At 43.4% G+C, this 26,316-nt stretch overlaps 1 protein-coding gene across 4 annotated transcripts in view; it reads right to left on the bottom strand.

Annotated features, from left to right (window-relative positions):
* LOC118361082 (synaptonemal complex protein 2-like) overlaps nucleotides 1-26,316 on the bottom strand; it is a 60,841-nt gene that overhangs the window by 27,808 nt on the left and 6,717 nt on the right. Inside the window, exons 15-35 of one of the 4 annotated variants that reach the window (XM_052482848.1) lie at nucleotides 25,966-26,111; nucleotides 23,999-24,073; nucleotides 18,414-18,515; nucleotides 18,076-18,184; nucleotides 16,577-16,734; nucleotides 14,499-14,582; nucleotides 12,483-12,549; nucleotides 12,111-12,162; nucleotides 11,893-11,975; nucleotides 6,866-7,416; nucleotides 6,435-6,577; nucleotides 6,067-6,103; nucleotides 4,185-4,258; nucleotides 3,889-3,934; nucleotides 3,492-3,535; nucleotides 3,116-3,191; nucleotides 2,716-2,887; nucleotides 2,169-2,233; nucleotides 1,682-1,867; nucleotides 1,161-1,338; nucleotides 22-311 (exon numbers count right to left, since the gene is read on the bottom strand). In XM_052482848.1, coding sequence (XP_052338808.1) covers nucleotides 22-311; nucleotides 1,161-1,338; nucleotides 1,682-1,867; nucleotides 2,169-2,233; nucleotides 2,716-2,887; nucleotides 3,116-3,191; nucleotides 3,492-3,535; nucleotides 3,889-3,934; nucleotides 4,185-4,258; nucleotides 6,067-6,103; nucleotides 6,435-6,577; nucleotides 6,866-7,416; nucleotides 11,893-11,975; nucleotides 12,111-12,162; nucleotides 12,483-12,549; nucleotides 14,499-14,582; nucleotides 16,577-16,734; nucleotides 18,076-18,184; nucleotides 18,414-18,515; nucleotides 23,999-24,073; nucleotides 25,966-26,111 — 2,738 coding nt within the window. The remainder of the gene's footprint in view (nucleotides 1-21; nucleotides 312-1,160; nucleotides 1,339-1,681; nucleotides 1,868-2,168; nucleotides 2,234-2,715; nucleotides 2,888-3,115; nucleotides 3,192-3,491; nucleotides 3,536-3,888; nucleotides 3,935-4,184; nucleotides 4,259-6,066; nucleotides 6,104-6,434; nucleotides 6,578-6,865; nucleotides 7,417-11,892; nucleotides 11,976-12,110; nucleotides 12,163-12,482; nucleotides 12,550-14,498; nucleotides 14,583-16,576; nucleotides 16,735-18,075; nucleotides 18,185-18,413; nucleotides 18,516-23,998; nucleotides 24,074-25,965; nucleotides 26,112-26,316) is intronic. The other 3 variants (XM_052482850.1, XM_052482849.1, XM_052482851.1) reach the window with 3 other exon arrangements.

Here is a 26,316-nt window from a genome sequence, read left to right as displayed (position 1 = left end):
AGTATCAGCCTTGAATCTTACCTCTAAGGCACTGGGTCTCTGGGCGCGGAGGCCAGGAGGCTTGCCAGTGGGAGTAAGGGATGGGAGAGAGGGGAGGGATGGGGGAGAGGGAGCCTTAGCTTTGCGGTCACTCTTCCTCCCAGGGGCGCTGTAGAAGGAGGAGGGCTGGAAGCCCGCGCTGCTGCGAGTGTGTTCGGGGGGCAGCTCCAGGGCAAGGGGTGAAGAGGGGCCGCTGGCAGGGGAGGCGGACAGGGAGCCCAGCGGGGTGAGGAGCGACCGGGGTAAGGCTATCAGCGACCTCTCGGATGCAGCTATGTGGGGGTCAAAACACAACCGCAGATGCTCAGACAGCTGGCCAAGGTATTTGAGGTCAATAGTACGGAGATACTTTTCCTCATCCACTTCCAGTAAATATGTTTTATATCTACTACACCCCTCAAATTCACATCTGGACCTTGAAGCCAGTTCCACTTCTTTTTATTATTATTCCCCTCTAATCAGGAATCGATTTCTAAGTCGCTCTGGATAAGAGCGTCTGCTAAATGACTTAAATGTAAATGTAATGTAACTGATTTAGACCTGGGATACCAGCTCGGTGCAATTCATTATCAGGTAGAACAGAAAATCAACATTTCTTCGGACTTCGCAGGGTAAGATTTGAATACCCCTGTACTACACCAAAGTTAGTGTTCGATTCAATCCGTAGCCCTGAAGACCTGCGCTACTGTCGAATAGAAATGTAAAGGTCAATGCTCCCATGTTGGCGGAGACTGCATTCACAGTAAACGCTGCATATGTAGGCACAATCGTAAATTACCTTTAAATTGCACTACAGAGCTGATCTTCAGTGCAACAGATTGAATTAAGCCCTTAGGTTTCTTAAAGTGATTGCACCAGGGATAAATAACTACGGGGTGAATCCTAACTAAGTCCAATTTTCACTTAGTCATGCATTGATGTCAATGAATAGGAGAATAAGTGAATATTTTCCAGCGATTGCGTAGTGCCAACAAAAAAATAATATGATCATTTTTTTCAATGATTGTAGACAGAACCACATAATTTGAATCATTATATGGACAGAATACACAGGTGAAAACCAGTTTCAACTGGTCCTTGGTTGGTGTAGGTGGGCTGGGTTTGCCGTGGGTTTGCCTTACCTCTCATCCTCTCGATGGCAGGCGGGGAAGGATTGAAAGAGGCCAGCCGGGCAGCCCAAGAAGACTCTTTCGGTACATTCGTCTGTTCCTTGGCCGGGGTGGTTGCCTTTTTCTTCTTCACCTCGACAGCCTCTTGGCAAACCTTCTCGATCTTTTCCGCTGGTCCGATGGAGCGCTTCTGTTGGGAGATAATAATCCCATAACATACTTTTATTACAAGTTGGTCATGTAAAAAGTGGTAAAAAAACAACTATCCATTATTTATTCCACTGCAACTAAATGTATTGTGATCTGATTGATTTTAGTCTGCCATCTAAACTAAAATATAACAATGTAACTGATTTCACCTTTATTACTTACTACCAACCAAAAAAGTATTATGTCTAGGAGAAGGATAACGTGAACTCGGAGATAAATTGCCTATATTATTTAATGAACACTTTATTTCATTATTCTATTTAAATCAGTAATAGAGCCTAATCATGAGGAAAGGGCATATGTGTGAGCGAAGAAAGCAGGACCTTAGGAGCTGGCGGCTCTTCAGTCCCTGATTGGCTGGCGCTGTCGGGCTCCCTGTAGCTCTTGGCGTTGGTGGCGGCGGCTCTCCGGGGCAGCCTCCTGGCTGCTTGACTGGTCCCTGCCGCCACCAGTGCCACTCCACTGTTCTCTTTCTGCTCTACACTTCTCTCCTTCACCCTCTGTCTCTTCTGAAAGGCGAGCATGACACACTGTGGCCGACAGAGGCAATGCTGACTGATGCAACCATACAAGTACAATTCCACCCATCAGTCACCCATTGATTTGGATGGGGAAGCCCATTTTAGGAATCCTATTTCTAGGTTGCAACAGAGCAGTAGTAAGGATGAAAAGTTGATTAACTCACTTTGGATTCTAAGGTTTCAAGATACAAGGCTGGTTTCCGATTCCCCATCCCTTCTACCCGAAGTGTGCACTAGCTCATTGAGATTCCCCCTCGTTGATTTAAAACCATTGGATTGTCAGTCTCACCTTCTTTGGCTTGGCTTTCTCCTTCACAGGCTTGGATGAGCTAGGTGGTAAGTCTGGGGACTCATCTAAAATAGAAAAGAGAGAGAGATAAGGTAGCGGCAGGTCGCCTAGTGGTTAGAGCGTTGGGCCAGTAACCGAAAGGTTAGGTTGCTGGCTTGAATTCCCGAGCTAACAAGGTAAAAATATGTAGTTCTGACCCTGAACAAGGCAGTCAACTCACTGTTCAACAGTAGGCCGTCATTGTAAATAATAATTTGTTCTTAACTGACTTGCCTAGTTAAATAAATAAAAAATATTAAAAGGGTGTAGGCTATGTTTGACTAGTGAGTTCACTCAACGCAACAGACACAGACTGATTAAAACTATAGGACCAAACCATACAGTGCTGGCTTGGATTTATTATTTTCACATTGTCCTTAAATTTTCAACACAGTTCCAGCAACTATGGTGGATGCTTAACCAGGCCAGCCCAATACAGTTTGGCTTGGCTCGGTTAGGTTTGGCTCAGTAGTGTGGAAAGGTTAAGTGACGTATCGTGTGAGCGTACATGTGGTGTTGGGGGCAGGGGGGTGGAGCCGGGGCTGACGGCTGTAGTCGATCACTTTGGGCTTGGGCTTCCTGCTGGACTCTTTGAGCCAGCTGATCTCCATCATGGCGTCTGTGTCTGTGTCGCTGAACAGGTGCTTCTTCACGTGGCGCCGCGGAGCTGCTACCTGGGACTGCAGCGACAATTCAGTGAGGTGCACACACACATGGGTACACATACGCAGGTTTACAAATGTATACATACGCGCACACAGTCTCACACACACACACCCGACAAGAGTACAGACACCTTCACACACCGAGATAAGAGAACCACACACACACACAAAAGGAGGCAATCTCCATCTCTCCATTCAAAAGTTCTCCCATCATATTGTGTCAATTAGTGTTTGCCTCCATACCTTGACTGCTTGGCCCTTCTTGGCAGTGCTGGGGAATGCCCAGGAGTTGTGAGTAGCACTAGGGGAAAAAACGTCACTGAATCACATCACATTGACATGAGGGATTATTTACCGCAACACTAGAAGACACTATTATAACACAGATGAGACTCAGGGTCTTTCTCAATTAATCTGTCCTTGATTCCTAAAATCCTATCTCCTTGCCTCCATCTCAACCATATTGTAAGAGAATCTCCCCAAGGTCCCTCCCCATGTCTTCTCCAATGAGTTTTGAGAAGGAGGCGAGAAGAAAGGATACAAGGAATCAAGGAAAGACTAATTGAGAGAGCCCCAGTCAGATGTAACCAAATGAGTACTGCCTTCAAATAGCTCCTACCTGCTATCAATGGCAGAGGTGTCCGAGGACATTTTCCCCTCCCCCTAAAGAGAGCAGAGAATTAGAAACCATCATCCACCTGTGCATGAGAATAATATATGGAATCATTTCAAATATCTAAGCTGTGCTTGATTGAGCTTGCCTGTTGCGATGGAACCAATTGAAAAGGCCTGGGTTCAAATGCTATTTTAAATCTTTCAAATACTTCAAGTATTTGCTGTAGCCTGCCTGGAGTGCTAGGTGGGTGGGTTTGCACTTTGGGGATGTTTCTATTGGTTCCATTGCAACAGGCAAGCTCAAACCAGCACAGCTTAGGTATTTGAACCCAAGTCTGCTAACAAATAGTAGGCCTAATTCATTAATTGGATTTACGTAGATCAAATATATATTTATTTACCCCAGTGGTCATAGATGTATCAACTTTGAACGCAAAGACATCATCTCTACACAAAGAAACAATGGATGAAATCAACAATACCATTCACAAACAGGAAATAAGAATCAACATTTTAGGCATGGGATCAGGACAAAATAATAAAACAATTATTATTTTGTATAAAAAAAAATAGGTCAGTTTCTAGATTTAGCTAAATTCATTTTTCAGACAAGTTGTCATGGGTTATCAGATATAAGATACACTGGTTGTGTTGCAGCATGGGGAGAATTTGAATGAAACTGGACAAAAATAAATACCCTTGTTGTTCTGCAGAGGGCTTCTTGGAGTTAGTGTAGGACTTCATATATCCTGGGGCTTTTGCCGTTCCCACCTATGAGGGAGAGAATTCAGGCACTAGCTTGTGAACGCATGAGGGGAAAACACGTCTTATGCAACCCTAACAAATCCTCCAAATCAAATAGTATTTGTCACTTGCGCCGAATACAACGGGTGTAGACCGTCCTATGAAATGCTTACTTACAAGCCCTTAACCATCAATGCATTTAAAAAAAAATGTTATTGTTAAGAAAATATTTACTTAAATAAATTAAAGTCAATGTGCGGGGGGTACAGATTAGTTGAGGTAATGTAGGTAGGGGTAAAGTGACTATGCATAGATAATAAACAGCGAGTAGCAGCAGTGTAAAAATAAAGGGGGGTGTCAATGCAAATAGTCCAGGTGGCCATTTGATTAATTGATCAGCAGTCTTACGGCTTAGGGGTAGAAGCTGTTAAGGAGCCTTTTGGAGATAGACTTGGCCCTACGATACCGCTTGCCATGCAGTAGCAGAGAGAACAGTCTATTATTTGGGCGACAGGAGTCTTCGACTATTTTTTGGGGCCTTCTTCTGACACCGCCTAGGATAGAGGTCCTGGATGGCAGAAAGCTTGGCCCCAGTGATATACTGGGCCATATGCACTACCCTCTGTAGCGCCTTACTGTCGTATGCCGAGCAGTTGCCATACCAGGCGGTGATGCAACCGGTCAGAATGCTCTCGATGGTGCAGCTGTAGAACTTTTGAGGATCTGGGGACCCATACCAAATCTTTTCAGTCTCCTGAGGGAGAATAGGCGTTGTCATGCCCTCTTCACAACCGTCTTGGTGTGCTTCTACCATAGTTTGCTGGTGATGTGGACACCAAGGAACTTGAAGCTCTTGACCGCTCCACTACAGCCCCATTGATGTGAATAGGGGCGTGTTCTGCCCTCCTTTTCCTGTAGTCCACGATCAACTCCTTTGTCTTGCTCATGTTGAGGGAGAGGTTGTTGTCCTGGCACCACACTGCCAGGTCTCTGACCTCCTCCCTATAGGCTGTGTCACCGTTGTCTGTGATCAGGCCTACCGCCGTTGTATCGTCAGCAAACGTAATGATGGCGTTGGAGTCGTGCTTGGCCACTCAGTCGTGGGTGAACAGGGAGTTTAGGAGGGGACCAAGCACGTACCCGACGGGCCCTTGTGTTGAGGATCTGCGGGGTAGCAAAACAGTCCTCTAGCGTAGCATCCACGTCATCTCACCACTTCCGAATTACTAGTCACTAGTACTTCCTGCTTTAGTTTTTGCTTGTAAGCAGAAGTCAGGAGGATACAATTATGGTCAGATTTGCCAAATGGAGGGAGAGCTTTGTACGTGTCTGTGTGTGGAGTAAAGGTGGTCTAGAGTTTTTCTTCTTCTTCCTCCTCTGGTTGCACAGGTGACATACTGGTAGAAATGAGGTAAAATGGATTTAAGTTTGCCTGCATAAAAGTCCCAGGCCACTAGGAGCGCTGCTTCTGGATGAGCAATTTCTTGTTTCCTTATGGCCTTATGCAGCTCGTTGAGTGCGGTCTTAGTGCCAGCATCGGTTTGTGGTGGTAAATAGACCGCTACAAAGAATATAGATAAACTCTCTTGGTAGGTAGTGTGGTCTACAGCTTATCATGAGGTATTCTACCTCAGGCGAGCAATACCTCGAGACTTCCTTAATATTAGACACTGCGCACCAGCTGTTATTGACAAATAGACACACACCACCACCCCACTTCTTACCAGAGGTAGCTGTTCGGTCTGCTACCACGTTCTGCTACCTAAATTCATACAATTAAAATGAATATTACTTATTCTGTTTATCAATCAGAAAACAACAGCTCAGGCACTCACCATCGATGGCGGCAACCAACTCTTCTCCAAAACAGATCTACCACAAAGGAAAGAAAATTGTCATTATTACACTATAGCCCGGGATTGAACCCCGGTCTCTGGGGGAAGGGAGTGTGTAGTGCTTTTCACAATGCAAATTGTTTAACATCCATCTGTAATAGGCATTTTATTACATTCTCTGATGAAACTGACTCTACATTTTTTGTTAAAAGATATACACGAATTTGCAAATGGTTGTCCTTAAGAGCTTTTGACAGTGATTTGGTGGTACCCGGAAAGGAAATGTTTGGGAACCGCTGCGCTAGACCAAACTTCTGCACACCATTCTACCATGTTATATGTTCACTTGGTTTTGTTTCCTGCAGTACCTGTTGCTGCAGTACCTGTTGGTGGGTGGAAGGGGCCAGCGAGGGACAGACTCTACAGGGGATTTAATGGTGGTGGATGATGTGCTATTCTCATAGTGGCTGGAGATTAACCTCATCATGGTGCCCGTCACCACCTCCTCTCTCTGCAGAGGATGAGGGGAACATGTGAGAAAGGGTGTTTTATTGTTATTATAACTCCAATATACTATTACTACTACTAAACTTGAGACACTGATAGACCAATGCTATGGAATGGTTATACTACTACTGCCATTGTACAAAAGCAAGGGAGCAAGGTGCAACCCATTGGCTACAGTTCACTGCCTCCATTTAATAAGGAAGCTCCAACTCGGACTGGGACGGGGTATTCAAACAGCTTTGCACCAAGCTCAAAATCGTATTCAATTGCTCTTCACACTCTATATCCTCACCTTGTCTTTACTGGAGTTTGACCCAGTGGCCTTAACCTTGGAGTTAGGTGTTGCCCTCTCCTGTATATCTTTAGCTGGGGTGCGTTTGACAGGGGCTTTCCCTGGGGTGGCTTCAGTTTCCTGAGACTTCTGGCTCTTAGGTTTCCCCTTGGTCTGACCAGGCCTTCCTGCATCCTGCCGTGACACTTTGGCACCTCTCCCAGTGGGCTCACCTCGCTCCTCAGGCCCTCTTCCTCCCTGGGCTCCATCTTGCTCCTCAGGCCCTCTTCCTCCCTGGGCTCCACTTTGCTCCTCAGGCCCGCTTCCTCCCTGGGCTCCAGCTCGCTCTCGGGACCCTCGGTCCTGTGGCCCACCTCGCTCCTCAGGCACTCTGATCTGGACTCCAGCTCGCCCCTCGGGCCCAGTACCCCGGTCCCTCTTGCGGAGGACCTCCTCCAGGCGCTGGGTGAGCTGGGCGTGGAGCTGCTTGTGGCTGACTGCTGACCCAGGGACCGACCCAGAACCTCTCTGGGCAGACGACGGACGCTCCTGTTGCTCTACGTTCTCAAGTTCTGGAGACCGGAGAGAAACACTTTCAGTAAAACCTCAATGTAGACCTTATTCACAGATGAACACTAACATAAACGGCTCGTGCAGGTAGCTAATGAACGGTCGTCTTTTATAACCATGGCAGACGGCAATGAAAATGGATGAGCACTGTTCTTCTGAGTTCTTCAAATCGAATGATATTGTCTGTGTCCGAATACCCATGCTAGCGTACTACATAGTTAAACTGCAGCGATAGGCAATCCCATCTGTTTTGCTATTAGTGGAACTATAATCTGTTTTTCAACAGGACAATTACCCAAAACACACCTCCAGGCTGTGTAAGGGCTATTTGACCAAGAAGGAGAGTGATGGAGTGCTGCATCAGATGATCTGGCCTCCACAATTCCCCGACCTCAACCCAATTGAGATGGTTTGGGATTAGTTGGACCGCAGAGTGAAGGAAAAGCAGCCAACAAGTGCTCAGCAAACATGGGATCTCCTTCAAGACTGTTGGAAAAGCATTCCTCATGAAGTTGATTGAGAGAATGCCAAGAGTGTGCAGAGCTGTCATAAAGGCAAAGGGTGCCTACTTTGAAGAATCTAACATCTTAAATATATTTTCGATTTTGATTTGTTTAACACTTTATTTGGTTACTACATGATTCCATGTGTTATTTCATAGTTTTGATGTCTTCACTATTATTTTACAATGTAGAAAATAGTACAAATAAAGAACCCCTTGAATGAGTAGGTGTGTCCAAACTTTTTACTGGTACTGTATATACATTACAGTGGTTCTTCCTTTAAAAGTTGTGTCGTAGTGCAGCACACCTCTCGGGCTGCCACAGAATTCTATGGCACGTTATTTAAGTGTCAGCTATTGCTGCCATTAATGCTAGTTAGTTTGACCACAAGAGGGTATCTTTGAGAAGAATTTGACTGTCTTTAATATTGGCTGTACTTGAGAATTTAAAACCTTTTTTTGAAAAAACATAGTATATGGGATTGATTTTAAGAAATACATCTTAATGAATTAGATTAATATTATGGTGTTTATTTAATATTGAAAGAAAAACGAAAATATGGCGCTGTACAACGTCATCGGTCAGGAGTAGGCTACTAAGTGACTGCAAGTGAAGAGAGAAATAATCATAACAATTCCACACACTAATTGTAGGCTAACCAAAACCCTAAATGGAGATTCTGTGAAAATAAAAATCTCATTGATTTATCAAGACCAGTCCCCATGCTTGTCTCAGAGCAGTGCAAAATGGTGCTGAAATAGTTGACCACACACGGGTAGACTATTGCTTCAAATCCTATTATAACAATTGGATGACTTTGGGTGTTCCAGTAAGCAACAATTTGTTGCCCTCATTAGACTACTGTATTCCAATATTTCTGTCATTCAGTGATATTTATTCCCATAGTAATTTGTTATGGATCCATCCAGATGTGGTTAGAAAGCGGACTCAGTTAGAGTATATTGTCCTGTTAATAGCACATCAAGGTTGGATAGAATAATATAATTGTTCAATGATAGTTTTGTACTCATAAATTCATATTTCATGAATCTTGGCTTAACACGTCCATATAATTCACCATTTTACAATACATTCACTCCCATTCCAATAAGCTGCCATGTCTTTAACATGAAACAATAACGCAGTGCAGCATCATTTGCTAATTTTCTCATTCTTCAGTTGAGGAATGAATCAGTAATAGATGTCGGAGATGCATGTTGCCAAACGCTGCATAAATATGTTTTACATATGACTATGACTATCAACGTGTAACCGTTTTAATCATTGCAGACTTTTGTATACATTTGACATAGCTCATAAAACCTAAAGAGATTAATAAACCTCAACATGTCGGCTAAAGCGATTCAATTCAGGAATGCATTGTAGGCTAACTAATACCAAACGGCAATTCAGTGTAAATAAAAATCGAATTGATTTATCAAGACCAGTCCCCATGCTTGTCTCAGAGCAGCACAAAATTATGCTGAAATAGTTGACCACATGTGGGTAGAATATTGCTTCAAATCCTATTATAAAAATTGGATGACTTTGGGAGTTTCAGTCAGTAACAATGTGTTGCCTTCATTAGCCTACTTTATTCAAATGTGTCTGTTATTCAGTGATATTTATTCCCATAGTAATTCCATCCAGATGTGGTTAGTGTCACGGCAGTTGAAGGAACTGGACCAAGGTGCAGCGTGGTAAGCGTACATTTTCTTTATTAACTCAAAATGACGCCAAATAAAACACTACAAAACCAAACCATGAAGCTCAAAGGCTATGTGCCCTAAACGAAGTCAACTTCCCACAAACACAGGTGGGAAAAAGGGTACCTAAGTATGGTTCCCAATCAGAGACAACGATAGACAGTTGTCCCTGATTGAGAACCATACCTGGCCATAACATAGAAATAGAAAATCATAGAAAAACAAAACATAGAATGCCCACCCCAACTCACGCCCTAACCAAACTAAAATAGAAACATAAAAAGGATCTAAGGTCAGGGCGTGACAGTTAGAAAACAGTGCATTTGGTGGACTCGGTAAGAGTCTATTGTCCTGCTCAAACTCCATGTGTGGGGGGCAATTCCTCACCAGGGACCAGGCCAAATTTAATTTTTGATGGTAAATTTAACTATTTACAAAGCAAAAGGTACATAAAATATTGTAGCCTACACCTTATGGACAGCTATGTGTTCCATAATAATTCACCACATTTCTTTCAAGGTAGGATTATAGCAATATTGTGTTATGTTTAAGCCTATTTACATGTATATTTCTAGTATTGTACCTAATGTTGGCTGTTAGGCAAAATGTTTTTTTTTTATTCTCCAATTGCAGACAATGTCCCAAAACACACTACCGCCCGGGTTTGCATTACAAATGAGGGCATAAACTGGGACAAGACACCAGCAGAGTAAGTTTCTAACTTTTCAGTCAGAAATTAAAACACACATGATGTGTCAATATATGGAAAAATACAAGTTTAAAAATGTTGACCAATCGATTGGTTGAAAGAACAGATGACTCTTGGTTGATCAAGATTCATTTTAGTAGGGGAACCCTACACTATTTGTTTGTGTTTCTTACATATGCAAACAGCTAGGTTGTTTTTTCTTAGCAAGTTGAGCCTAAATCTTATTAGCCACTAATTCTAATCGCTAGTTAGTTGGCTTGCTAGCTAATAAAATTACTGAGTCAGCACAAACGTGATTAGCTATACAGCCTGATAATACCAGTGATGGTGTAGGCTCTAAATCGCAAGTCAAATTGCAACATTTGGTTAAAAATAAGGCCTAGATTGTTTGCCCATATCGTGCAACCCTACGTGGCAGTGTGGAAATTATCTCAAATGAGTGCAGGAAATGCATAAATTGATAAATGCTGCATTTTCAGGGGGCTTGAGAAGTTGAATTGAGCAGCATAAAACAATCAGAATGGAGAAAGACCCATTGAAATCACTTAGAATGTATGTGTTACCACCCTAGGGTCACGCACCACTCATTTTTATGTATTCTTTTATATATTGTTAGACCAGAAATGTTTTTGTGTTATTACATACAGGAATAACTATTGGATATCAGAGCAGCGGTAACTCACCAGCATCAACACCAGGAATATGACTTTCCCAAAGCAGATCCTTTGTTCGCACCCCCCAGGGCAATTGAACTGATTCCAGAAATTCCAGAAACATCGCCGGTGAAGGAAAGGTACTCGGAGTGGTCTTCTAGTCTGATTTAGGAGGCACGGACACCACCCACCGCTTCCGAGTATATTACTCGCTAATTAATGTTCAGTCTCTGGATAATAAAGTTGACGAGCTCAGGGCGCGGGTCTCTTTCCAGAGAGACATCAGGTATTGTAACGCATTCTGCTTCATGGAAACATGGCTCTCTCAGCATATACTGCCCGAATCGGTCCAGCCAGCTGAATCCTTCTAAATATATATATATATATTTAATTTTGTTTAAAAGCTCTGATGAGACCAAATCCACTTTGGGTAGAATTTAAAAAAATATATATATTTTAATAACTTCTGTTTTCAAAGATGTAGCCTACGTACGATGCAATACTTGTGATAATTTTAAGGAGAACAAAAACACCTTAGCCTACATTTGAACACCACCGCAAAAGCTGAACATGGTCGGTCAATCAACAATGGCCGCAGCGTGAATAAGGTCTATTGGAGACACTGTGCATGCATGGTTCTCATGAGACATTTCAATAATAGCAGCAACTGTTATGAGTCTTTTGATGAGAGTGGATTTAGTAAGGCGATTACTAAAGCTTACCTAACTACCTACTCAAATCTAAATTCAGTTACGTACTGTATTCCTATCAACATTTTTATAATTCTAAAAGTATTTATTTAAAGTTGAACTCTTTTTAAAAAACTAAATAGGTCCTGTACATGTTGTGAAAATAACTGTAGAATACTGTAGGGGATTGGGAGGAGGAAGTTCTTGGGGCAGATTACCTGGTTTGGGCAGTGCCTTCTGGAAGCCTCTCTGTACCGGCAGCAGCATCTCAGATACAGACACTTTCTTCCAGTGGGAGAATCTGTTCGAACACACACAAAGATGCACGCACGCACACACACAAACGGTCTAAAAGCTCCTCCATGAGTAAACATGTCTGATTCAAAGTCCGATTTTAAATCAATTGTAATTTGAATGACAGAGACCATGTACTTACATAGTACTCTCTGTTTTCATGGTAGGCTGGGAGTCAGGGACAATGCTGCTGTCTGTTAGATGGAATGAGGGTAAAGGGAAATAAACGGTGTGTTTACTGTCATTACATTTGTGTTACATTTATGGGAGATGTATTACAGAGAAAATGTGAATGCCCAAGTGACTGTCACAACCTATCTACATTTGTTTTTAAATGACATGTTGTCATTAAGCAGACACTTATCTAGAGCGACTAAATAGTCAGTGCATTCAATTTAGTTGTCATTAAGCAGACACTTATCTAGAGCGACTAAATAGTCAGTGCATTCAATTTAGTTAGGACAACCAGATATCAGTCATTGTATACAGTATATAAAGTGTGAAGGAACTGTACCAAGAAGCTCCTCTTCCTCTGCCTGGTCAGTTTGGACCATCTCCACCACTTTGTCCACTGGGATGTGCTGCAAGACGAGTACCGGTACAATAATTAAACTGCTGCTACTAACTCCTGCTACTGCTCCTCGTTAGTCAGGTACAACTAATAATGATAGACTTATAGAATTACCACTACAGATGCTACTACTACAACCATAGCTATATATAATGTGGCGCCGGACAACTTGACCGGGAAGATTTTAATTTACCGGCCATTTGAGGAATTTACTGAACCCATATGCATTGGGTGCATAACTCATTATGGCGTCTACCTACGGTGCTCAAAATGACAGAAATCTGATTTAGATGATGATAATGCATCTTAACAGAACAAGTAAGGAAGCAGCCAATAAATGCAATTTGCGGGAAAACAGCGCACCTGATAGCGGTTCCATATGTGAGAGAGATGCAAATCTCTGTTCAATTTAGAAAGAGGGGGGTGTGAGTATAATTTTTCTTGAGTAGAATGTTAAGACAATTCTTGCGCATTCATTGTTTCATTGTGTGAATCGCTTGCCCGTGGATATTTTTTTTATTAACCAATTCCCCATTACATGTCACCAGTAGTAAATATACCCATCATTTGGTTATACACATTTCTGTTGGTGCATGTATTAATTACAGTCATGTATCATTCTCATTCTCGGAGTGGAAACGCTTTTTGCAGAGTTCACAATCTGCTACACTTGTGAGAAAGAAGTTTTAGTTTATTTCATAACCATAATTTACAAGATTTGTTTGTTGTTTGTTTGGAGTGCTCCATGTAAGCAATGAGTATGTGTCAGGTTTCTCTGTCCTGATTATTTCGAGGGAGCGCAAGCGCCTGAGCACACATAGAAGTACCTCACCTGCTGCACAGAAATGTAGGATTTTGTATTTTATTTTTTACATCCACTGCAAATGAGAATATTTAAAACATGATATATACACAGCATATTTTTTTTTTTTTTGGGGGGGGGGTATTTTACCCCCTTTTCTCCCCAATTTTGTGATATCCAATTTGCGATCTGGTCTTATCGCTGCAACTCCACAACAGGCTCGGGAGAGGCGATGGTTGAGTCATGCGTTCTCCGAAACATGACCCGCCAAACTGCGCTTCTTAACACCTGCCCGCTTAACCCAGAAGCCAGCCGCACCAACGAGGAAACACCGTTCAACTGATGACCGCAGTCAGCCTGAAGGCGCCCGGGCCCGCCACAAGGAGTCACTTGAGCGCGATGAACCAGGTAAAGCCCACCCTGCTAAACCTTCCCCTAATGATGCTGTGCGCAGCCTTACGGGACTACCGGTCATGGCCGGTGGTGACACAGCCTAGGATCGAACCCAGGTCTGTAGTGACACTTCAAGCAATGCGATGCTGCGCCACTTGGGGAGGCAAATAATGATATATTAAATCTATAGTTTCTCACCGTAATCGATTTTGAAAATCGTTCCAACAATCTCCCCGTTGATAATCACCAATCCTCAGTATGAAAGAGCAATTAAAGTTACAGAACTAATGCTCCATTGGCCTATAGGCTTTGACTTCCATGCGCTCATTTCTTTAGCATCCAATGGATCACGGTGTATTAATTTCCATTAATGAATAAAAAAATATTTTGCAATGGGATTTTCTTCCTCCCGGTCATTTTGGCCAGCAACAGTTTTAATTTATTTTTAGGGGGCCAAAAGCCGGTAATTGCCGGCTAACAGAAACCCTGCTATAAATGTATAATCATTACTCCAATATTACCATATCGCAATGTCACTACTATTAGGAGCATACTGTCCAAGGGCGGTGTATTTGTACATAAAGCTGACGCATGCTACAGAAACAGGAGATTGGCCCAGAGGACAGTAGCCTTTCTGGCACAGACAAGGCTACCTAGAACATACTTACTACAACTATTGCTACAGCTACTAGTACGATTAGCAATGAAAAACTACTATCCGTTGTACTACCACTCCTAACAGTTAGGAGAAAGACCAGACCAACCCTGCGGTATTTCTCTGCTACAGGTCCAGCTCTGGTGTCCTGCTTGGTAGCTTTGCTCTGTGATAGAGCAACCACCGCATCCATCTGGGGAAAAAAAATAATAAACTTTTAGGAGCAAATCCCAACTTCCACTCTGTCATATACGAGAGATATTTCAACTGACGTTGGTGTTAGGACCTCGCCCTCAGTGCTGCTGCCTATGCTACAGGAGGGTTTAGCTTCCATCTAGTCTCAAGTACATTACTCTAAGGGACAAATCCTTACTTAAATTGAAGTTGAATTTTCACTTAGTCTCCCATTGGTATCGATGTGTTAGGCTGAGAATTGCAGTATCTATGTAATGGCAAAGTGCATTTGGAATTTTTACTCAAATCTCCCATTGACAGTGAGAGATTGACTGTCAGTTACACAAAATAGTTACATACATCTCCAGTTAGGATTGGGACACTACTGAGTAGTACAGTAAATACAATAAAATAAAAAGCATAGTGCATTTGGAAAGTATTCAGATGCCTTAACTTTTTCCACATTTTGTTACGTTACAGCCTTATTCTAAAATGGATTAAATTGTTATTTTTCCACATGAATCTACACAAAATACTCAATAATGACAAAGCAAAAACAAAATGATGAAATATCATATTTACATAAGTATTCAAACCTTTTACTCAGCCCTTTGTTGCATTACCTTTGGCAGTGATTACAGCCTTGAGTCTTCTTGGGAATGACCCTACAAGCTTGGCACACCTGTCGTTGGGGAGTTTCTCCCATTGCTCTTTGCGGATCCTCTCAAGGTTTGTCAGGTTGGATGGGGAGCATTGCTACAAGGCTATTTTCAGGTCGCTCCTGAGATGCTCGATCGGCTTCAAGTCCCGGCTCTGGCTGGGCCACTCAAGGACATTCAGAGACTTGTCCCAAAGCCACTCCTGTGATGTCTTGGCTGAATGCTTAGGGTTGTTGTCCTGTTGGAAGGTGAACCTTCGCCCCAGTCTGAGGTTCCTGAGCAATCTGGAGCAGGTTATCAACGATCTCTTCGTACTTTGCTCTGTTCATCTTTGCCTCGACCCTGACAAGTCTCCCAGTCCATGCTGCTGTAAAACATCCCCACAGCATGATGCTGCCACCACCATGATTCACCGTAGGGAGTGTGCAAGGTTTCAACGTAGTGATGTGACGCTTGGCATTCAGGCCAAAGAGTTCAATATTGGTTTCATCAGACCAGAAAATCTTGTTTCCCATGGTCTGAGAGTCTTTTGGTCCCTTTTGGCAAACTCCAAGCGGAATGTCATGTGCCTTTTACTGAGGAGTGGCTTCCGTCTGGCCTCTCTACCATAAAGTGCTGCAGAGATGGTTGTCCTTCTGAAAGGTTCTCCCATCTCCACAGAAGACCTCTAGACCTCTGTCAGGGTGACCATCACCCTGACAGAGGTCACCTCCCTGACCAAGGCCCTTCTCCCCCGATTGCTCAGTTTGACCGGGCGGCCAGCTCGAGTCTTGCTGGTTCCAAACTTCTTCCATTTAAGAATGATGGAGGTGTGTTCTTGGAAACCTTCAATGCTACAGATATATTTTAGTACACAATACACAATCCGACACAATCCTGTCTCCGAACTCTATCGACAATTCCTTCAACCTCATGGCTTGGTTTCTGCTCTGACATGCACTGTCAACTGTGGGACCTTATATAGACAAGTGTGTGCCTTTCCAAATCATGTCCAATCAATTGAATTTACCACAGATGGACTCCAATCAAGCTGTAGACACATCTGAAGGATGATCAATGGAAACAGGACGCAAGTGAGCTCAAATTCGAGTCTCATAGCAAAGGGTCTGAATACTTATGTAAATAAGGTACTTCTCCTAAAATGTCTAAAAGCCTGTTTTTACTTTGTCATTATGGGGTATTGTTTGTAGATTGCTGAGGAAAAACATGTCTCAATCCATTTTAGAATAAGGCTATAACGTAACAAAATGTGGAAAAAGTCAAGGGGTCTGAATACTTTCCTAAGGCACTGTATATCTGTAATTAATGCATGAATGTAAATGTAACTCCATTTCTATGGTAAGTCCTTCTGCACCTGCTCCCTCCTGCTGTGGCTCAGTGTAATGCCAGGGGCGGCGTTGTGGTAGGGTTTGGCCGTCCTCAGCTCCCCCAGGCCCGACTGGCCTTGCCTCTCACACGACCTGACCAGCTCTATAGCCGGCTTCACTTTGGGCCTGCTGCCTCTGGGAGTGGCTAAAGTAGGAAGGGAATCCATCAAAGAGCAACATTAAAAACACACAGACACACACCATTCAACAAAGAGAAAGCAAAAAGACAAATCGCTTTCAACAGAACTAAATAACAAAGTAGTGTTCCATTTTACTCTATTCCACTCTATTTAGGTTGAGGCAGATGTACACTACAGGCCAAGAGTATGTGGACACATTATCGTCAAACATCTCATTCCAAAATCATGGGCATTAATATGGAGTTGGTCCCCCTTTGCTGCTATAACAGCCTCCACTCTTCTGGGAAGGCTTTCCACTATATGTTGAAACATTGCTGCGGGGACTTGCTTCCACTCAGCCACAAGAGCATTAGTGAGGTCGGGAAATTAGGCCTAGCTCACAGTCGGCGTTCCAATTCATCCCAAAGGTGTTTGATGGGGTTGAGATCAGAGCTCTGTGCAAGCCAGTCATGTTCTTCCAAACCGATCTTGACAAACCATTTCTGTATGGACCTTGCTTTGTGCTAGGGGGCATTGTCATGCTGAAACAGGAAAGGGCCTTCCCCAAACTTTTGCCACAAAGTTGGAAGCACAGAATCATCTGGAATGTCATTGTATGCTGTAGCGTTAAGATTTCCCTTCACTGGAACTAAGGGGCCTAGCCCGAACCATGAAAAACAGCCACAGACCATTATTCCTCCTCCACCAAACCTTACAGTTGGCACCATGCATTCGGGGAGGTAGCATTCTCCTGGCATCCACCAAACCCTTATTGTCCATCAGACTGCTAGACGGTGAAGTGTGATTCCAGAGAAAGCATTTCCACTCCTCCAGAGTCCAATGGCGGCGAGCTTTACACCACTCCAGCCAACGCTTGGCATTGAGCATGGTGATCTTAGGCTCGTGTGCGTCCTGCTGCCTGGCCATGGAAACCCATTTCATGAAGCTCCCGACGAACAGTTCTTGTGCTGACCTTTCTTCCAGAGGCAGTTTGGAACTTGGTAGTGATTGTTGCATCTGAGGACAGACGATTTTTATGCACTTTGCGCTTCAGCACTCAGCGATCGTGTTCTGTGAGCTTGTGTCGCTTACCACTTTGAGGCTGAGCCGTTGTTGCTCCACTTCACAATACCAGCACTTACAGTTATCAGGGCAGGTGTTCTTGGAAAGATCGCATCCTATGACGGTCCCACGATGAAAGTCACTGAGCTCTTCAGTACGGGCCATTCTGCTGCCAATGTTTGTCTATGGAGATAGCATGGCTGTGTGCTCGATTTTATACACCTGTCAGCAACGGGTGTGGCTGAAAAAAAATAGAATCCACTAATTTGAAGGAGTGTCTACATACTTTTGTGAGGGGTACCCACATGCTGCCATAACAACGCTAAAGGGGCTGGCTCCTGTCCGCCTCCCTCCTCCGCTGCTGGTGATGAACGTGCTGGACTCAGACACCCTCCTCTTGGCTGGAGTCACCATCTGGGATAACAAACAGTGTGTGTATGTGTGCATTTCATTATAAGACCATACTCAGTTAGAATATCACACAAGCCACCAATGGTATGAACTAACTGGTGTTCAGCAAGCTTTGTTCACTTACAGTAGTACACTGTGCCAAGCTTTACATGGCATTAAATACTCCACACCAGCAATGATTTCCTGCTAACTCAGATAACCACTGGGAAGTAACTAGCTAGTTATCAGCCACCTGTAAGGGTCCAGAGGGGTGAGGGGGTAGCAGACAGGGGACACTGTCCCTCTCTCTCTTTACGTCAGCGTCGGGGGACATCTGACTCTCGGGAACAAGAGCCTGTTTGGATATGACTGTCTGTCAGTCTCACTTCCTAACATTTCCCAGGCAATGCAATCACATAGCGCAAATACATTGGTATGCATGGTGGTTGGAAGACATTTGCTGTGTGTTGGAACACCAATACTATTTTATATTCAGGGAATAACTCACTCAAAACCCCTAATTCCTCTGATTTACATTGTTAAATAACGCAAATATGCCCTTTGTTTCTGCATTTCGCCGTTATAAGTTAGGGAGCAACACGAAAATTGTTGTGGAAATCCGCAAAGCTCAAGTGGAATACAAAAACCCACAATTCAATGCTCTTTCTAGAAAGGCTGGCTAGCCAGGTAGTTTTTAAACACATGTAACTGCTATTTCCTGCAATCTAGAGCTAAAATAAATACCCCATTAGGCTGTGGTGCTTGGCAAAGTAAAAAAATATATACACATCACCAGTAAAAAGTTTGGACACACCTACTTGTTAATTTTTACTATTTTCTACATTGAACAATAATAGTGAAGACATCAAAACTATTAAATAAAACATATGGATTCATGTAGTAACCAAAAAAGTGTTAAACAGCTTTGCACACTCTTGGCATTTTCTCAACCAGATTCACCTGGAATGCTTTTCCAAGAGTCTTGAAGGAGTTCTCACATATGCTGAGCACTTGTTGGTTGCTTTTCTTTTACTCTGTGGTCCAACTCATCCCAAACCATCGAAATTGGGTTGAGGTCGGGTGATTGTGGAGGCCAGGTCATCTGATGCAGCACTCTATCACTCTCCTTCTTGGTCAAATAGCCCTTACACAGCTTGTGTTGTGTCATTGTCATGTTAAAAAAACTAATGATAGTCCCACTAAGCGCCAACCAGATCGGATGGCATATTGCTCCAAATCAAATCCAATTTTATTTGTCACATACACATGGTTAGCAGCTGTTAATGCGAGTGAAGCGAAATGCTTGTGCTTCTAGTTACGACAATGCAGTAATAACCAACGAGTAATCTAACTAACAATTCCAAAACTACTACCTTTTACACACAAGTGTAAAGGGATAAAGAATATGTACATAAAGATATATGAATGAGTGATGGTACAGAACGGCATAGACAAGATGCAGTAGATGGTATCGAGTACAGTATATACATATGAGATGAGTATGTAAACAAAGTGGCATAGTTTAAAGTGGCTAGTGATACATGTATTACATAAAGATGCAGTAGATGATATAGAGTACAGTATATACGTAGACATATGAGATGAATAATGCAGGTTATGTAAACATTATATTAGGTAGCATTGTTTAAAGTGGCTAGTGATATATTTGACATCAATTCCCATTATTAAAGTGGCTGGAGTTGAGTCAGTGTGTTGGCAGCAGCCACTCAATGTTAGTGGTGGCTGTTTAACAGTCTGATGGCCTTGAGATAGAAGCTGTTTTTCAGTCTCTCTGTCCCAGCTTTGATGCACCTGTACTGACCTCGCATTCTGGATGATAGCGGGGTGAACAGGCAGTGGCTCGGGTGGTTGTTGTCCTTGATGATCTTTATGGCCTTCCTGTGACGTTTGCCCCCGGTGATGCGTTGTGCAGACCTCACTACCCTCTGGAGAGCATTACGCTTGTGGGCGGAGCAGTTGCCGTACCAGGCGGTGATACAGCCCGATAGGATGCTCTCGATTGTGCATCTGTAGAAGTTTGTGAGTGCTTTTGGTGACAAGCCGAATTTCTTCAGCCTCCTGAGGTTGAAGAGGCGCTGCTGCGCCTTCTTCACGATGCTGTCTGTGTGGGTGGACCAATTCAGTTTGTCTGTGATGTGTACGCCGAGGAACTTAACACTTACTACCCTCTCCACTACTGTTCCATCGATGTGGATAGGGGGGTGTTCCCTCTGCTGTTTCCTGAAGTCCACAATCATCTCCTTTGGCCAAGCAGTCGTGGGTGAACAGGGAGTACAGGAGAGGGCTCAGAACGCACCCTTGTGGGGCCCTAGTGTTGAGGATCAGCGGGGTGGAGATGTTGTTACCTACCCTCACCACCTGGGGGCGGCCCATCAGGAAGTCCAGTACCCAGTTGCACAGGGCGGGGTTGAGACCCAGGGTCTCGAGCTTGATGACGAGTTTGGAGGGTACTATGGTGTTAAATGCTGAGCTGTAGTCGATGAACAGCATTCTCACATAGGTATTCCTCTTGTCCAGATGGGTTACGGCAGTGTGCAGTGTGATTGAGATTGCATCGTCTGTGGACCTATTTGGGCGGTAAGCAAATTGGAGTGGGTCTAGGGTGTCAGGTAGGGTGGAGGTGATATGGTCCTTGACTAGTCTCTCAAAGCACTTCATGATGACGGAAGTGAGTGCTACGGGGCGGTAGTCGTTTAGCTCAGTTACCTTGGCTTTCATGGCCCTCTTGAAGCATGTGGGAACAGCAGACTGGGATAGGGATTGATTGAATATGTCCGTAAACACACCAGCGAGCTGGTCTGCGCATGCGCTGAGGGCGCGGCTGGGGATGCCGTCTGGGCCTGCAGCCTTGCGAGGGTTAACACGTTTAAATGTTTTACTCACCTCGGCTGCAGTGAAGGAGAGTCCGCATGTTTTGGTTGCGGGCCGTGTCAGTGGCACTGTATTGTCCTCAAAGCGGGCAAAAAAAGTTATTTAGTCTGCCTGGGAGCAAGCATCCTGGTCCGTGACTGGGCTGGTTTTCTTTTTGTAATCCGTGATTGACTGTAGACCCTGCCACATACCTCGTGTCTGAGCCGTTGAATTGCGATTCTACTTTGTCTCTATATTGACGCTTAGCTTGTTTGATTGCCTTGCGGAGGGAACAGCTACACTGTTTGTATTCGGTCATGTTTCCGGTCTGTTACTTGAACTCTGAAGCATTTATTTGGCCTGAAATTTCTGAGGCTGGTAACTCTAATGAACTTATCCTCTGCAGAAGAGGTAACTCTGGGTCTTCCTTTCCAGTTGCGGTCTTCATGAGAGCCAGTTTCATCATAGCGCTTGATGGTTTTTGCGACTGCATTTGAAGAAACGTTCTAAATTCTTGAAATTATCTGGATTGACTGACCTTAAGGTCTTAACCTCTCTAGGGTACGTGGGACGGTAGCGTCCCACCTGACCAACATCCAGTGAAATTGCAGAGCACCAAATTCAAATACAGAAATACTGATTATAAACATTCCGAAAACATACAAGTGTTATACTTCGGTTTAAAGATTAAGTGCTTGTGAATCCAACCACAGTGTCAGATTTCAAAAAGGCTTTACGGCGAAAGCATACCATGCGATTATTTGAGAACATCGCCCAGCAGACAAATCATTACAAACAGTAACCAGCCAAGTAGAAGTTACACAAGTCAGAAATAGAGATCCAATTAATCACTTACCTTTGATGATCTTCATATGGTTTCACTCAGAAGACATTCATTTACTCAATAAATGTTTGTTTTGTTCGATAAAGTCTCTCTTTATATCCAAAAACCTCAGCTTTGTTTACGCATTTCCTTCAGTAATCCACAGGCTCAAACGCAGTACAATTGATAGGAACATGTCAAACGTTTATATTCAATCCCCAGGTTGTTTTTAGCCTAAATAATCGATAATATTTCAACCGGACAATAACGTTGTCAATATAAAAGGTAAACAAGAAAGGCGTGCTCTCGGGATTGCGCATGAAAAAGCTCTGTGACACTTTAGGGTCCAGTCATTCAGACTGATCTTACTCCCTTATTTTTCAGAATACAAGCCTGAAACCATTTCTAAAGACTGTTGACATCTAGTGGAAGGCATAGGATCTACAATTGTAGTCCTAAGTCCATGGATACTGTAATGGCATTGTATAGGAAACTACAAAAAAAAAGAAATCCTACTTCCTGGATGGATTATTATCAGGTTTTCGCCTGCCAAATCAGTTCTGTTATACTCACATACATTATTTTAACAGTTTTGGAGTGTTTTCTATCCAAATCTACCAATTATATGCATATCCTAGCTTCTGGGCCTGAGTAGCAGGGAGTTTACCTTGGGCACGCTTTTCATCCGGAGGTGAAAATAGTGCCCCCTACCCTAGAGAAGTTTTAAAGTAATGATGGATTGTCGTTTCTCTTTGCTTACTTGAGCTGTCCTTGCCATAATATGTACTTGTTCTATTACCAAATAGGGCTATTTTCTGTATACCACCCCTACCTTGTCACTACACAACTGATTGGCTCAAACGCAAATGAACTTTTAACAAGGCACACCAGCTAAATGAAATGCATTCCAGGTGACTACCTCATGAAGCTGGTTGAGCACAATCGAGAGCATCCTGGCGGGCTGTATCACCGCCTGGTACGGCAACTGCTCCGCCCTCAACCGTAAGGCTCTCCAGAGGGTAGTGCGGTCTGCACAACGCATCACCGGGGGCAAACTACCTGCCCTCCAGGACACCTACACCACCCGATGTTACAGGAAGGCCATAAAGATCATCAAGGACATCAACCACCCGAACCACTGCCTGTTCACCCCGCTATCATCCAGAAGGCGAGGTCAGTACAGGTGCATCAAAGCTGGGACCGAGAGACTGAAAAACAGCTTCTATCTCAAGGCCATCAGACTGTTAAACAGCCACCACTAACATTGAGTGGCTGCTGCCAACACACTGTCATTGACACTGACCCAACTCCAGCCACTTTAATAATGGGAATTGATGGGAAATTATGTAAATATATCACTAGTCACTTTAAACAATGCTACCTTATATAATGTTACTTACCCTACATTATTCATCTCATATGCATACGTATATACTGTACTCTACATCATCGACTGCATCCTTATGTAATGCATGTATCACTAGCCACTTTAACTATGCCACTTTGTTTACTTTGTCTACATACTCATCTCATATGTATATACTGTACTCGATACCATCTACTGTATGCTGCTCTGTACCATCACTCATTCATATATCCTTATGTACATATTCTTTATCCCCTTACACTGTGTATAAGACAGTAGTTTTGGAATTGTTAGTTAGATTACTTGTTGGTTATCACTGCATTGTCGGAACTAGAAGCACAAGCATTTCGCTACACTCGCATTAACATCTGCTAACCATGTGTATGTGACAAATACAATTTGATTTGATTTGATTTGAGAGAATGCCAAGACTGGGAAAATCTCAAATATATTTTGATTTGTTTCACACTTTTTTGTTTTTGGTTACTAAATGATTCCATATGTGTTATTTCATAGATTTGATGTAGTCACTATTATTCTACAATGTAGAAAATAGTAAAAAATTAAGAAAAACGACTGGTACTGTATATATATATATTCGTTTTTTGCAACAAAGTCCACAAGGTAGGACAGCGCCAATCTTATAGTCTTTGGGGAGAACCCCGTATGAACTATCATTACAATCCGAGAGCGCAGATTTTTTTGCCTTTCCACTGTAAAATTTCTGTCTACTTGTAAGATGAACAGGGAGTAGAATACACAAGATGCAAATGCTTACCTGGGAGCAGTTGTCATCCATAACAATCTTGACTGTGGTCTTCACGACAGAGGTTCTTCTCTTGCCCACAAACGACTGACAGGAAACAAGGAAACAGGCATTTGTATCAGTATATCGCCCTCAAGATATGCAGACTATTTGGAAAGTATTCAGACCCCTTGACTTCTTCCACTTTGTGTTACGTTACAGCCTTATTCTAAAATGTATTAAATACATGTTTTCCCTCTTCAGTCAACAGACAACACCCCATAATGACGAAGTGAAAATGGGATTTTAGACATTTTTTCACATTTATTAAAAATAAAAAACTTTACTTAACTATTCAGACCCTTTGCTATGAGACTCGAAATTGAGCTCAGGTGCATCCTGTTTCCATTGACCATCCTTGAGATGTTTCTACAACTTGATTGGAGTCCAATTCAATTGACTGGACATGATTTGGAAAGGCACACAATGTCCCACAGTCGACAGTACATGTCAGAGCAAAAACCAGGCCATGAGGTCGAAGGAATTGTCCGTAGAGCTCCGAGACAGGATTGTGTCGAGGCACAGATCTGGGGAAAAGTACCAAAACAATGCTGCTACATTGAAGGTCCACAAGAACACAGTGGGCTCCATCATTCTTAAATGGAAGAAGTTTGGAACCACCAAGACTTCATAGAGCTGGCCGCCTGGGCAAACTGAGCAACCGGGGGAGAAGGGCCTTGGTCAGGGAGGTGACAAAGAACCCGATGGTCACTCTGACAAAGTTCCTCTGTGGAGTCCCTCTGTGTAGATGGAAGAGTCTTCCATAAGGACCACTATCAATTCAGCACTCCACCAGTAAAAGGCACATGACAGCCCGCTTGGAGTTTGCCAAAAGGCACCTCTGGTCTGATAACCAATATTGAACTCTTTGGCCTGAATGCCAAACGTCTTGTCTGGAGGAAACCTGGCACCATCCCTACGGTGAAGCATGGCGGTGGCAGCACCATGCTGTGGGGATGTTTTCAGCGGCAGGGACTGGGAGACTAGACAGGATCGAGGGAAAGATGAACAGAGCAAAGTACAGAGAGAGTCTTGATGAAAACCTCCTCCAGAGTGCTCAGGACCTCAGACTGGGGCGAAGGTTCATCTTCCAACAGGAAAAAGGCCCTAAGCACACAACCAAGACAACGCAGGAGTGGCAGGAGTCTTTGAATGTCCTTGAGTGCCCCAGCCATAGCCTGGACTTCAACCCGATCAAACATCTCTGGAGAGACCTGAAAATAGCTGTGCAACGACACTCCCCATCCAACCTGACAGAGCTTGAGAAGATCTGTAGAGAATAAATACAGATGTGCCAAGCTTGTAACGTCATACCCAAGAAGACGCAAGGCTGTAATCATTGCCAAAGGTGCCTCAACAAAGTACTGAGTAAAGGGTCTGAATACTTACGTAAATGTGATATCTGTTTTTAATTTGTAATACATTTGCAATATGTTTTGCTTTGTTTATTAGGGGGTGTTGTGTGTAGAGTGATGAGGGACAAAAACTTTTAGAAATTATCCATTTTAGAATAAAGTTGTAACATAACAAAATGTGGGAAAAATCAAGGGGTCTGATTACTTTCCGAATGCACTTTAAGCCTCCAACAGTTAGGCCAAAAAACACATTCATTATCATGGATTGATTTGTGAAATCTACGGGGGAAAAGTTGTAAAAAAATATTTTATGATCAGTTTTGCCTTGTAGTTCACAAAGTATAAGATTACATAGGGCCACAGTTCATAGGGCCACAGTTCTCAGGCTTAGGGGCCATCTTGTCTCCTGTTAGCAGGGTAGTATTCACTAGAAACCAAACAGAACAAAACCTGCCGAACAGGAGAAGGACATACCTGAACTTGTCCAATAAGAAACTTTTTTGTGTTGGAAAACGTTCTTTGTTGCAAAATGTTTTCCTACGGTGCGCACTAATGAATACACTGCGGTAGATAAACGCTACCTACTTTGTTCTTGTTTCCGTAGACGCTCCTGGCTGCCTGCATGATGTCCAGGGAGGAGCTGAAGTGGATGGTGAGGTGGGAGCCCTCCACCCCACTCACACACAACGGCTCTGTCAGCTTTAACTTCAGCACCCTCCTCCTACCCTCCTCTGGACAGAGAGCACACATGTGAAAGTACACAGCAGGGTGTTTTCCCGAACACACACAAGGGCATTTTCAGTGCACACACACCAGGGCGTTTTTAGTAATATGAAATGTGCAGAAACTTTGCAGATATAAATATATTGAATAGAGTTGAAGCCATGGCGGACAGTCATATCTGTTCTACGCAACACATTCTTTCCACCCTACTAG

Source organism: Oncorhynchus keta, chromosome 28 (genome assembly GCF_023373465.1).
Source record: "Oncorhynchus keta strain PuntledgeMale-10-30-2019 chromosome 28, Oket_V2, whole genome shotgun sequence".
Lineage (NCBI taxonomy): Eukaryota > Metazoa > Chordata > Actinopteri > Salmoniformes > Salmonidae > Oncorhynchus > Oncorhynchus keta.
Note: the sequence above shows the minus strand (reverse complement) of the source record. Positions and strands in the feature narration are given on the sequence as shown.